Source organism: Lactuca serriola, chromosome 1 (genome assembly GCF_051521515.1).
Source record: "Lactuca serriola cultivar US96UC23 chromosome 1, Lser_US96UC23_V15, whole genome shotgun sequence".
Taxonomy (NCBI): domain Eukaryota; kingdom Viridiplantae; phylum Streptophyta; class Magnoliopsida; order Asterales; family Asteraceae; genus Lactuca; species Lactuca serriola.
The window spans coordinates 75,225,449-75,238,898 of record NC_136408.1 but is presented as its reverse complement, the minus strand read 5'-3'; the positions used below and the strand labels follow the sequence as shown (position 1 = coordinate 75,238,898).

The window sequence follows — 13,450 nt, the reverse complement described above, 5'->3', positions numbered from 1 at the left end:
CAGGAAATCCGTTAAAAATTCATAACTTCTTCATCCGACGTCCGTTTTCGTCAGAATTTTTACCGTTGTGCTCCTAATGACGAGACCTTCAATTCTCGTTTAGGTTGTGTCGGCTAAAAATTGCTCGATCTAAAATTCAAGTTTTTAGCTGTCTACTGCTACGCTGAAACTTCGAAAAATCATAACTTCCTCATACGAAGTCAGATTTGGACGTTCTTTTTATCGAACTTCTCGGTTTAACGAATACTACGACTTTCGCTTAGATTACTAAGGCTAAAAAGAAGTTTATCAAAAACTCACTTTTTACGACATTCAGCACCGTGCCGGTTTTGTCGCGAAACTTCGACAGGTCATAACTTCTTCGTTATAACTCGGATTTTGGTATTCTTTATATCCCCTAAATCCTTGTTTATACAACTACAACTTTATGTAAAGATATCGAGCTTATCTCACACTTTAATTTTGACGCTTATTTTTATTCTTAATTAATTAAGCCCTAATAATTAAGCATAAAACACATAATTCACATAATATTCACATAACTCCTTTTCATTTCTTCAAAATGAGTTACAAAGGTTAACCTAGACTATCAACTCAATATAAATGCCTAGGCTAGAAACACGAGTGTTACAGTAGCATTAGAGTGTGCATAGACTACAGAGAGCTGAACAAGGCGACGATAAAGAATAAGTACCCTTTGTCAAGGATTGATGACCTATTCGATCAACTACAAGGTTTAAGCTACTTATCAAAGATCGATCTTAGGTCAGGGTATCATCAGCTGAAAGTGAGAGATCAGGATATTGAGAAGACTGCATTCAGAATGAGATATGGACACTACAAGTTCTTGGTTATGTCATGGACTAACCAATGCTCTAACATCATTCATGGATTTGATTAATAAGGTTTGTAAGCCATTCCTTGATAAATCCATGATAGTGTTCATCAACGATATTCTGATCTACTCGAAAAGCCAAGAGGAGCATGGCAAGCATCTACGGGAAGTATTAGAAGTGCTGAAGAAGGAGAAGCTTTATGCAAAGTTCTCCAAGTGTGATTTTTGGATCCGAGAAGTCTAATTCTTAGGTCATGTGGCTAACCATGAGGGAATAATGGTTGACCCAGCAAAAATCGAAGCTGTAATGAAGTGGAAATGTCCAAATAGTCCCACGGAGATTTGAAGCTTTCTTGGATTAGCTGGATATTATTGCCGATTTATCCAAGGCTTTTCTTCGATAGCTGCTCCATTGACAGCTTTGACCCATAAAGGATCTACATACACATGGAGCGAGAAGCACGAAGAAGCGTTCGAGAAGCTAAAGAAGAAATTATGTGAAGCACCGATTCTTTCTCTACCTGATGGAGTTGAAGATTTCGCCGTGTATAGCGATGCGTCAGGAGTCGGGTTAGGGTGTATTCTAACTCAAAGAGAAAAGGTGATAGCATACGCGTCTCGACAATTGAAGGAGTATGAAAAGAACTACCCTACTCACAATTTGGAGTTGGCAGCAGTAGTTTTTGCTCTAAAGATATGGAGGCATTACCTCTATGGCACGAAGTGAAAACTTTTCACTGATCATAAGAGTCTCCAGTATATCTTTAATTAGAAAGAATTAAACATGAGACAATGATGCTGACTAGAGTTACTCAAGGACTACAACTGTGAGATACTTTACCACCCCGGTAAAGCAAATGTTGTTGATGATGCTCTCAGTAGAAAAATCAACCTTGAGAGAAAAAGGCCAACAACCTTGAGAATAGAAGTTGTCTCGACGATTGTTGAAAGTATCAGGAAAACTCAAGAAGAAGCTTCAGAAAAGGGTGACCGAAAAGAAGAACGTTTGGGAAAAACGTTGGTGTTCGGTACAAATCGTCAAGGACTGAAGGTGTTCCAAGATCGGATTTGGGTACCTAAGACGGGAGGAATAAGAGACCTTCTGATAGAAGAAGCGCACAAGACCATGTACTCGATTCATCCTGGTAGCACTAAAATGTATAGGGACTTAAAACCCTACTACTGGTGGCCGACGATGAAACTTGATGTTGCGAAGTATGTGGCCGAGTGTGTGACATGTGCGAGAGTTAAGGCACAACATCAGAAACCGTATGAGAGTTTAGAACCTTTACCTGTACCCATGGGTAAATGGGAAGACATCACCATGGATTTTGTTACTAAACTGCCCAGGACGAAGAACGGTCACGACATGATTTGGGTAGTCGTGGATCGTTTCACTAAGAGTGCACACTTCATAGCAGCCAACGAGAGGTGGTCTATGGATAAGCTCGCAAATGCTTATGTGAAGGAGATAGTAAGACTTCATGGTGTTCCTCTTACGATTGTATCAGATCGTGATAGTCGTTTCACGTCAAGGTTCTGGAGAAGTCTACAAGAGGAATTAGGTACGAAGTTGTGTTTGAGTACAACTTACCATTCGCAGACTGATGGCCAGAGCGAAAGAACGATTCAAACACTAGAAGATATGCTGAGAGCATGTACGCTAGAATTCCAAGGCAACTGGGATGAGCACTTACCTCTGGTAGAATTTTCCTACAATAATAGTTTCCACTCGAGCATGAAGATGGCGCCCTACCAAGTTTTGTACGGACAGAAGTGTCGTACGCCTTCTTGTTGGCTTGAGGCCGGAGAGAAGCAACTTATGGGCCCTTAGATAGTCCATGAGACTGCTGAGAAACTGAAGGTAATCAGGGAAAGGATGTTAGCAGCTCAGGATCGTCAGAAGAGCTATGCTGACAAGAAAAGACGACAGATGACCTTCGAAGTTGGAAATTAGGTTTTGCTGAAAGTCTCAACGTGGAAGGGACTTATAAGATTCGGGAAATGAGGAAAGTTGAGTCCTAGGTTTATTGGACCGTTCAAAGTTCTTAAGAAGATTGGGAACCAAGCTTACAAGCTCGAATTACCCGAAGAACTGGATGGAATTTATAACACCTTCCATGTGTTATTTGAGGAAATTCACGAGAGAAGTTCCCGACATAATTACAATCTTAGAGTTAAGAATGGATGAGAATAAGAGGCTAATCGAAGAGCCCGGGGCAATTGTTGACCGTAAGACTAAGAAGTTACGACGCAAGATGGTCGACTTAGTGCTAGTCCGATGGAAACATTCCAATGGGCCGAATCTCACTTGGGAAACAGAAAGTGACATAATGAGTCGCTACCCACATCTGTTTGCTGATGCATGATTCCGGGACGGAATCATCCTAAGGAGGAGAGAATTGTAACGCCCGCGTTTCGTAGCTAAGCATTTTTAGACGATGTAATAGTCTAGGTCAACTATTGTAACACTTTTTGAGATAATAAAGATGAAATATTTGAGTATTATGTGAATTTATATGCTTATTACTTATTTATAAATGTGTAATAAATAAAGAATAAAAATAAGCGTCAAAATTAAAGAGTGAGATAAGCCTTATATATTTACATAAAGTTGTATTGGTCGAAACAAGGATTCCGGGGATATAAAGAACACTGAAATCCGAGTTATAACGAAGAAGTTATGACTTGTCGAAGTTTCACGATGGAACCGGCGCGACAAATGGAAGCGTAAATAGTGAATTTATGATAGAGTGACTTTTAGCCTTATCAATCTAAACGAAAGTCGTAGAATATGTTAAATCAAGAGCGTCCATCAAAAGAACGCCCAAATCTGACTTCGTATGAGGAAGTTATGATTTTTCGAAGTTTCGGCTTAGCGGTGTACAACCCGAAGTTCGAGTATTAGATCGAGCGGTTTTTAGGCAACACAACCTAAACGAGAATCGAAGATCTTGTTATTAGTAGCGTAACAATAAAAAGACAGACGAAAATGGACATCAGATGAAGAAATTATGAGATTTTAACGGACCAATCCTGTCATGGCCTGTTAAAAATATAACTTTAAAAATAAAGTCAAAATTAGCCAACAGAGTCTAAACGAAAGTTGTAGAGTACGTCTCCACCTACGCGTGGATATAAATAACGTCAAAAACGGAGTTCGTATGAATGAGTTACAAATTATAATAGCATATTTACGTATTCAAATAAAGTATAAATCATATATACGTACACACAAACATATATATATATATATATATATATATATATATATATATATATATATATACATATGTTTATATATTAGAAAGGTATCGACGATGTGGTCACTATAAGACTAATGTTGAGTTCTTTCGACATAAGTTTAGTACAAATATCGTTAAATGTATTTAAAATAGTATTAGAAAGGGGTGTTTAGTTATTTATATAACTATAAGGTTATTAAGTAATTATGGAGGGTAAAATTCAATTAGTATAAATAAGAGCCTCTAGCTCTCATATTTATTGTATCATTCTCTTGATTCAAGAGTCTTTCTCTTCTTACCACACAAGCATTTCGGTCCCTCGTGATTCGACTTCTCTTTCTATAGTGTTAGTATAGTAAGGTGAGCGCTGAAGCGCTGCACGAATCTTTCTTAGAAAGATTTAGCGACGAAGTTCTGCCCCTGCAGAGCCCGACTCCTAGCTAAAATTCTCTTGTAAGTAAGTTATGCTTACCATATTTTAAATATAGTTTATATTTAAAATTAATATTGGTATTATGAACTTATAATAAATATTGAACTATTATTATGACTTATATAAGTGTCGTTATAATATCTTTTTAACTACTCGCGGTATGTGGAATCTGATTTAAAGGGCCGCATAGGGTTGTTGGATTTCAGAAGTGCTATATGCCAAAATGCTCCTGCCCTCCGGTGTTTTATGTCTGGCCCCTGTATGTACATAGTGGTTGGAAAGTATTGTTTAAACGCTTATATAATAATAATAATAATAATAATAATAATAATAATAATAATAATAATAATAATAATAATAATAATAAGACTAATAATTAGTCACGGTAATATTAGACTAAAATCTAGTGGTAATAATACTAGGTTTCGTCGAAGGAAATTATTTTAAAGTAAACGAAGCGTTGTCCGAGTACCGAGTCACCACCTTATCAAGTGAGTGCATAGTTACTTTCAGCTTACACATAGATATGAAGTATTTTATATAAATTACGTGTTGTGTGTGTATATTATTTGTATACTTGCTATCTATGCTGGATGAACAATTTGATATATGTTTTAAATGATTTAAACTGTATATGTATTTTATATCTACAAAATGTGTTGGGTAAAACATGGGTAGATGTAATAGTTTTTGTGTGACATAATAAAATGAAGAGAGGTCTCGTTATAGATGTTATTGATGATCCAGTTATCTAGCGGAGTATAGATGACGACCACAGACTATTCTAGACAGTCCAGTGGAACGCTAGCATGCTCGCAACATGTAGGTGTTTATTTGAACTGCGTGTTTATTTGAACTGTGTGCTCAACAGGTGTACTCCATCCCCCACATGGTTGCCTTAAGGACATTTACTGCTGAAGAATCCCTTTAGCACTAGTGTCCATCCCGATGATGATCCTTAGGCTAAGTCCCTTATGATAGGTGTTTAGGGACGTAATGAGAGTATAACGGGAATGGGTAATAGGGTTATTGTTGATTGATGAAATTAATAAACTTATTTATTGTGGGTTGAAAACCCTATGTGCTTACCAGACTCCCAAGCCAGACCCACTCAGTTTCTTGTATTACAGGTAGTGGCGCATGAGCATAGATGTGATGTCTTGGGATGAGAGATTAAGGGATTTTAGGCCTGTAAATACGGAATAATGTAGTAAGGCATATGTTGTATTGTTTATGCGTATGATCTGTATCGAACATGACATCCCGAGTCTTTTTAATGAAATACATTTCTATGGAAATGCTTTTGATAAATCTTTATCATATTTTGTTTTGGGACAAATTCCGCAACACTTTTATTTAAAATGTTACTCTGATTTTCAAACAAAGCATAAACAAAATCGGTCTTTTCTGGCCGTGAAAATGGGGATGTCACAAAATTTAACCTTTTATTACAAGTCATTAATTGCTTAGTTGTATAAACCACTAGTATAGTTTGGTTAGTTAGAGAGATGGCTATGGGTCGTTATCAGCCGTTACTTGCCGAGGTAGGAGCAGATATATTCATCAATGGTTGGAACAGACCTTTGTAGGAAGGAAGCGATAGAGTGATTTTGAGGAATAAAATACATGATCAATTTATTATTTTTTGTGTTATATTGTTAAAGATAAAGATGCGTTATATAGTATTACTGATAAGGCCCTCTGGTATGGGTATCACGAAGCCATTCGTGGTCCAGGTGGCCACGGTGGTTTTCCGTGCACACCATCCTGTTCCTCTCGTGGTGCTGATCTAGAACCACAAGCGTGGTCTCTCGTGTTGGCCACCACAATTCACCACGAACTCTTTCTTCTCTCTTCCTCTCCTCTTCTCTCTTGCAGCTTACACCCACAACGACCACATTCCTTCGTTGTGAGTATACCAGATTGAGAATAGAAGGAGGGTGGAAGAAGAAGATGATGAGGTGTATACATACCACGAGCCTTCTCGTGATGTGTATACAGGATGGCCTAATAAATTATTGGAGTATTTTCTATTAGGATCAATCTGAATTAGTAGTTTAGTACACCTAGGATTTCTTTTTCTTGGTCAACAAGTCTACGAAAGTTACGTGTTTTTTTGTTTGCCTACAAATAATTAAAGTTCTTTTCAGTTTTAATAATAAGAGAATAAGATATAAAATTAAGTTCTTCTCCTTGCTTCTTCATATTTTCCTGCACATTCTTTTTTCCTGTCACCTTTCCTTTTTTTTATTGCTTTCCTCCTGCTTTGTTCCTGATTCATAACAGGAGATTAAAGTAAGCAAATTATCATTGTTTAAGAAGTTTAAACCAACAATTGGTATCAGAGGGAATCCGGTGCGATGTCAAACAACGAATGATCGGTTACTCTTCATTACCCAATGTTGTCTAAGACGAATTACGTAGCATGGTCGATTAAGATGAAGATTTATATGCAAGCTCAAGAGGTGTGGGAAGCCATAGAGCCGAAGAACCCATAAAATCCAGTGGGTGTGAAGAGAGACAAGATGGCAATGGCTGCCATCTACCAAGCAATTCTGGAGGAGGTTCTATTGACGATTGTGGAGAAGCAAACGACAAAGGAAGCTTGGGAAACACTCAAGATGATGTACTTAGGAGCGGATCGAGTCAAAATAGCTAAAGTTCAAACTCTCAAAGCCGAATTTGAGATGATGAACATGATTGAATCAGAGACTGTAGATGATTTTTCTGCAATACTTGGAGGTATTGTAAGCAATATTCGTGCTCTTGGTGAAACCGTTGAAGAATCCTACATAGTAAAAAATTGTTACGAGCCGTACCTTCCAAATTTGTTCAAACTGCATCAACAATTAAACAATTTGGAGATCTCGATGAGATGACTTTTGAAGAGGTGGTCAAAAGATTAAAAGCTCACGAGATTCCTATTGGGGTTCATAAAGAACCCGATGAGAAGAAGCTATTGTTAACACATGAAGAGTAGTTGGAACGGGCAAAGAAGATAAATAATGAAGATCGTTCAAAACAATGGAACAACAATTATAACAATAATCAAAGTGGTGGAACACGAGGACGAGGACGAGGAAGAGGTGGTTACAACAATTCCAACAACTCGAACAAAGGACGAGGTGGTGGTAATCAACAAAACAAAGGGAAGAATGACCTGTATCAACCTCGTGATAAATCTAAAGGTCAATGCTATAATTGTCAAGAGTTTGGTCATTACGCTGATGAGTGTAAGAACCCACGTCATGAGAGGAATCATGAAGCCAACCTAACTCAAGGACAAAATGATCATGAGCCAGCACTTCTGCTTGCAGCCTAACTAAACGATGAAGTTTACTTGAATGAGGAAAAAGTTAATCCCAAGCTAAGATCAAGTGAACAAACTCCAACCCAATCAAAAGTGTGGTATCTCGACAATTGAGCTAGCAACCACATGACTGGCAAAAAAGGCAAATTCCGAACCCTTAATATATCTACTAGAGGTTATGTGAAATTTGGTGATGGATCTAGAGTTCGAATAGAGGGGAAGGTTTCAATAGTGTTCAAATGCAAGAATGGTGAAAGTAGATTGTTGAAAGAGGTATACTATATACCAAGGTTAAGTAGCAATATTATTAGCTTGGGACAATTAGCTCAAAATGGAGATCGGATTGTGATGCGTGGATTGTATTTATGGATTCATGATCCACAAGGAAAACTATTATTGAAAGTTCAACAATCAAGCAATAGTTTGTACAAGGCCATACTTTGAGAAGAAGCTTCGAAATGCTTACTTGCAGATCAAGGCGAGGCGTCTTGGTTGTGGCACAAGCGGTTTGGACATGTTAACTTAAATGCACTCAAACACATGGCTGATACAAGAATGGTGGAAGGCTTACCCAAAATTGAAGTTCCTACAAGCTTGTGTGAAGCTTGCTTGATCTCCAATCAAGCTTGAAAATCCTATCCAAAGCACACCAAATTTAGAGCTAAAGAACGACTAGAACTTGTGCATGGAGATCATTGTGGTCCGATCACACCACCAACAGCAGCCGGAAACAGGTATTGTATGTTATTTGTTGATGATTATACATGGGTTATGTGGGTTTATATGTTGAAAAACAAGGATGACGCTTTAATTGTTTTTAAGATATTTAGAGTACAAGTTGAAGTTGAAGCAGGTTTAAAATTAAAAGTATTCAAACCGATCGCCGAGGTGAATTTTTATCAACACAATTCACTACATATTATGATGAAACTGGATTGAAACGCCACTATACAACACCTTATTTCCTACAACAAAATGGTGTTGTAAAAAGACACAACCAAACAAAACCACAAGAGATGTGTGTACCCTCATGTACACCCAATGTACAGGTTGAAAGGTGGAACTAAAACCACAGGGGACCAAATGTGTAAACTTTGATTAGGTCAAGGGCTAAATATGAAAATACCTTATAATCGGATGTTACAACAATATTCTACATGGGGGTGTTGAAGGGGGGCAAAATGGACAGCTGCACAGGGCCTAATTTATTTTGGAGCCAAATTTTATTATATATATATATATATATATATATATATATATATATATATATTTGAAAATAAAAAAACTTATAATAACGATAATGACCATTTTTTTTCTGAATTGTCTTGGGCATTTCAGGACCGACCCTGACATGATAGAAACAGTATGCATCCAAAAAATTGCTAATATAGGCTTTGGGATATACCTATCATATCATCACACCAAACATGACCTTATCACCACACCAACACAACAAAATTTTGGTTTACTCGTATCTCCACATCACCGGTTTAATTTTCAAATTTACTTTTTCAATAAATAAACAAAACAAATAAAATTGTTAAATTTAATAATTAATATGTTTAAGGAAAATTACATAGTAAGTAAAAAGGTTACATCAATTTAATTTTCATCTTCAATATTCGCATGTTTCTCCTGGTGTAAGAAACAATTTTAAATATTTATACATCTCATACCAAACATTGATTTAGTAGAAAGGTCTACGTGTATGTTGAGATTCTTGATATAATTTAAATGTCATAACGAGGACCAGGGTCGTTACTTCTATTTGGTTGTAGGTTTTTGAGGTTGTTTTAAATTCAGTTGCATTTAACTATTTTTAATTTCATATCACGTCATTTTAACGAAACCTTGATGGTATCCCAATAAACAACATTATTTCATTGTGGAAGTGGTTTAGCATAGATTCACAAAAGGTATATTTCGATTGAGCATTTCCTTTGACAGTTTCTTGGGACATCGAAATTCAAACATGTGTTAAAGCGGTTTTTTCTTTCCCCTCTCAAGTCTGTTGGTTTTTGTGGTTGCGAAGGTTGTTGGATTTTGAAATTTAGTTGTTGTGGAAATTGTTCCCATGGTGTGGAGTAAGAAAATTGAATTTGAATTTGCTGGTGTGTCGTGTGATTAGTAGAAGAAGAAAAAAAAAGGTATGATTTTTTTATTATTTATATATAACAATTAATAGAATGTTCCCTTAGGAACAGTAACCATTTGGTATTTTTTTATTATTATTTTTTTAACAACATTCACTTTTTAATTTACTTTTTGCCATTATCTATCTTGGTGTTTCCTCCACCGCTTCAATCTCCCTGTTCTTCTTCTCATAGCTTTGTTCTTATTTTCTTCCACCGACTCCGGTTCTACCTCACCAAAATACGCCTTCTTCCTTTCTATTTTTCGGTTTTTGGTGGTGTCACTATCGGAATAATTATAGTCCATCGCTCCCCTTTGGATACTTTTTTCTGATTGCATAAACATTGGTTGATATGAAAAGGTAGCAAAGTTGGACTTTAAATTAGCAGTTGAAAGAAGAACTTACCTTAGGTACTTATATGAATGCTTTGGCTTCATTCAGGGCATGATTGAGTAAAGAATTACTGTTTGGATGCGTACAAAGATCTCAAAGATCAAAAGAAAGTCAGGTTAGAGTGTTAGACCATGTCCCTGGAGATTTCAAGGTGTTCCCCACCCAATGTTTTCATGATAATTTTCCATGTTCTAAAACAAGATTACCGATGTTAGGGTGCAAGTTGGATTAGGGTGCTATAGATGGTTCATATAGATTTAACATTATATGTCTATTTAGTCTACACTTACTTTTATGTTGTTTGTATTGCAATAGTAACCCAGCTGGATGACCTATGGTGGATCTGGTTCATCAAGGTCAGTTTTAGAAGTGGTACAAGGAAATAAAGAAGAAGGAGGAGGCAGGTGGCGGCAGTGGTGGTGGGGCAGATGGTTTGGTGGGTCAGATGGTGAGTATTTCTGACATGAAGCACAACAAGTCAGTCTTACCATCTTGCTACTAGCTGTCATGTTAAAAAAACATTCTTTACCTCTTTATTAGATGCCATTTCACATTTGCATTAATAAATGTATGTATATAATACAATTTCCTTACAAACCTCCCACAAAAGCTTCATTGGTGTTGAGATTAATGTTGTCAGCATTTGCACTGATGTGTGGTATTTATATATGTTCCATTTGTTTAAAACAAATGAGTCTTAAAAAAAATATATTCTTTGATCACTTCGAGAGGAAAAAGAACAAGATTCTTACAGGTGATATTTTTTTGTGGGATTTAGGAGGTAATCTTTTTGTATAATCTTGTGTCTGCAGTTCAGGCTGAGCATTGTGTTAAGGTTAAAGGAAAAGGCTATGGTGTTTCAACTAGGTATAATGGTTAAAATCATGTACTTTATATTTTATTCCATACACCGTAAACTTTATCCTGACATTTTAACATCTGTTCTCAGGTGCCTCTCACTAAATTCATTACCAACAATTGTGCTAAAAGAGTCACCCCTAATTAGGAACAGGAAATATGTGATTATGTGTCGAGTGTATAATTTGCTAAAATATGGTAGATTTTTCATAATATTATGTCTTATTAATATGAAAATTTTAAAATAAAATATCGTTTTAGAAAGTTGATGCTATAATACATAAGTAAGTGAAAGTACGCTGCTATATTATGTATTTAGTCTATCTAAAATTCCTTACATATGATTGATTCCTCAGTTTATATATACATATACAACCAAACATCTATGAGCAATAGATATAAGAAATATTTCAGGATAATATAAAAAATTATAGGTTTTAAGAGTTTCTAATGTCAGCATTGTTCACTTTTATTAATTTAATCAAAAAATTTTAAAAACTATAAATTGTTACTCCAATGCGTATCCCCTGCTTTCACTATACCACAGTCTTTGCAACCCAAAAATCCAGCAGCATTTTCTCTTCACAACATAAACAATATAACAAAAATATGTATGTTTTAAACAAATGATGGTATCGTTTGGTCTCTGTTTGTCACACCCCCAAATCAGAACGACGGAAATGTTCGGGGGCGGATGACGTTATGCTCAGTATCATAACCATAGTGAAGAAAGTAAAACACAACCATCATAGATATAATTTAAAAAGATTACATTGTTTCCAAAATACATGTTCCAAAAATACATGGTTTCCAATTAAATTACATATGATGATAAAATCTAGCAAAAGAATCTACGCCTTAGCGTCTTGACTTCAGAAATCTTGCGGTTACCTGTATTACTGATTACCTGAGAATACAAGTTGTTTTGAAAAGAGAATATCAGCATAAAGCTGGTGAGTTCATAAGTATTTTACAAAAATGAATGTTGTTTCCTTAACGTTTGTTACAAGTTTGTTTCCAGAAATTCCAATATTTTCTAAAAGATTTGTTGTAAACTAAAATGAAACAAGGCTTAGTATGTGTAAGTAAATCGTCATACTTATGTGTGTGTTTTATACTTAAATAGAACTCCTTTGTATAAAGCCTTAGAATTTCCGTGAACTGTATGTTGTGCTAATATTCCATGCGAGATGTTATAATCATACTAAGGACTAGATGGCCTCGAATGCGACGTTCTTCAGGCATCGGGAATTTATGACACTTGTCACCACAGACCTGCTGGTCTAGCTGTTGCAAGCAGCTCAGGTGCGGGTTTGTAGGACCCAATATACATCTATACACAACTATCACGTTCTCCCTCCAGGAGATTCTGATTATAACTAAAGGACTTTTCTGTGGTACTTAGAGTACCCTGAAGGAGAATGTCTCACAAATATTCATTAACAAATTCACATAATGTGTAGTGAAAAATTCGTTTTGTAAATCGATAATGTTATTGTTTTCTTTGTTAAATGGAGTGTTCAAAACTATACCTATTATAGTTTATCAAAAGTGTTATATGATGGTATGAAACTTTGTTACGCATGTATATGTATTTCAAATAAAGGAAATTGGAAATACTAAGTGTAAATCTTACACACCTTTCTCAACATGTTACAAGGTGTGAATAACTCTTAAATATGTATTTGACAGTTTTACCCTTAACCGTCACTGTTTTTGAGTATTTATAGAAAAATCATCGTAAGTAGAAAACTGAATCCGTAATCTCTGAGTATTTGGAAAAAGTGTCTACTATGTTATTAAATTTTCCCATAATTTTTGGTGGTCTTAAACTAGTGTGAAAATGTTCATTTTCACAACCTGGTCTGATTTTGTTGCTGCAGTGACAGACAGTTTTGTAAAATCACCATAAATTGTAGAAAAATCATATGGAGATGTAAAAGTAGTAATTATTAAGGTATAAACCTGAACTACTTGCATATTATACAGTTTTGAAAAATATTCAGTTTAAGTTGGGTAAAACAGTTCGTGAACAAGTCACAACTTTTCTGTTGTAAGCTGTCAAGTTGAGTTTTGAATATGTTTTGGTGTTTTAACTTGTATTTCCCCCCTGAAAACTGAAGAAAACTAGAAAATGTAAAGGTATGAACTCACCTTGAGTGATGATTTGAAGAGTGGAAAGTTGAAGTGAAGGAATATCAAGTCAAGAGCACTTGGTGAACACGTAAAGACTTTGATGATC

General features: G+C 35.8%; 1 protein-coding gene and 1 long non-coding RNA gene across 4 annotated transcripts; both read left to right on the top strand.

The window, feature by feature from the left end:
• Positions 1–7,038: 7,038 nt before the first annotated feature.
• LOC145057325 (uncharacterized) lies at positions 7,039–7,835 on the top strand. Its single transcript, XM_079005138.1, has 2 exons — positions 7,039–7,308; positions 7,494–7,835. The coding sequence occupies exons 1-2, from the start codon at positions 7,039–7,041 to the stop codon at positions 7,833–7,835; spliced, it is 612 nt and encodes a 203-aa protein (XP_078861264.1).
• A 2,435-nt stretch (positions 7,836–10,270) lies between these two features.
• On the top strand, positions 10,271–12,738 carry LOC145092614 (uncharacterized). 3 transcript variants are annotated; one of them, XR_013702601.1, is made up of 5 exons: positions 10,271–10,317; positions 10,399–10,501; positions 10,666–10,781; positions 11,163–11,217; positions 11,300–12,738. It is a non-coding gene; the product is annotated as an uncharacterized LOC145092614 (long non-coding RNA). The 3 variants fall into 3 exon arrangements; XR_013702595.1 differs by having other exon boundaries at positions 10,666–11,217; XR_013702596.1 differs by lacking the exons at positions 10,271–10,317; positions 10,399–10,501 and having other exon boundaries at positions 10,525–10,781.
• The last annotated feature ends 712 nt before the right edge of the window (positions 12,739–13,450 follow it).

Bases quoted from the DNA above. Each gene is read 5' to 3' on its own strand.
- LOC145057325 (XM_079005138.1), top strand. From the start codon at position 7,039: ATGGCAATGGCTGCCATCTACCAAGCAATTCTGGAGGAGGTTCTATTG. The intron at 7,309-7,493 runs GTAAAAAATTGT...CATGAAGAGTAG, and splicing joins CCGTTGAAGAATCCTACATA to TTGGAACGGGCAAAGAAGAT.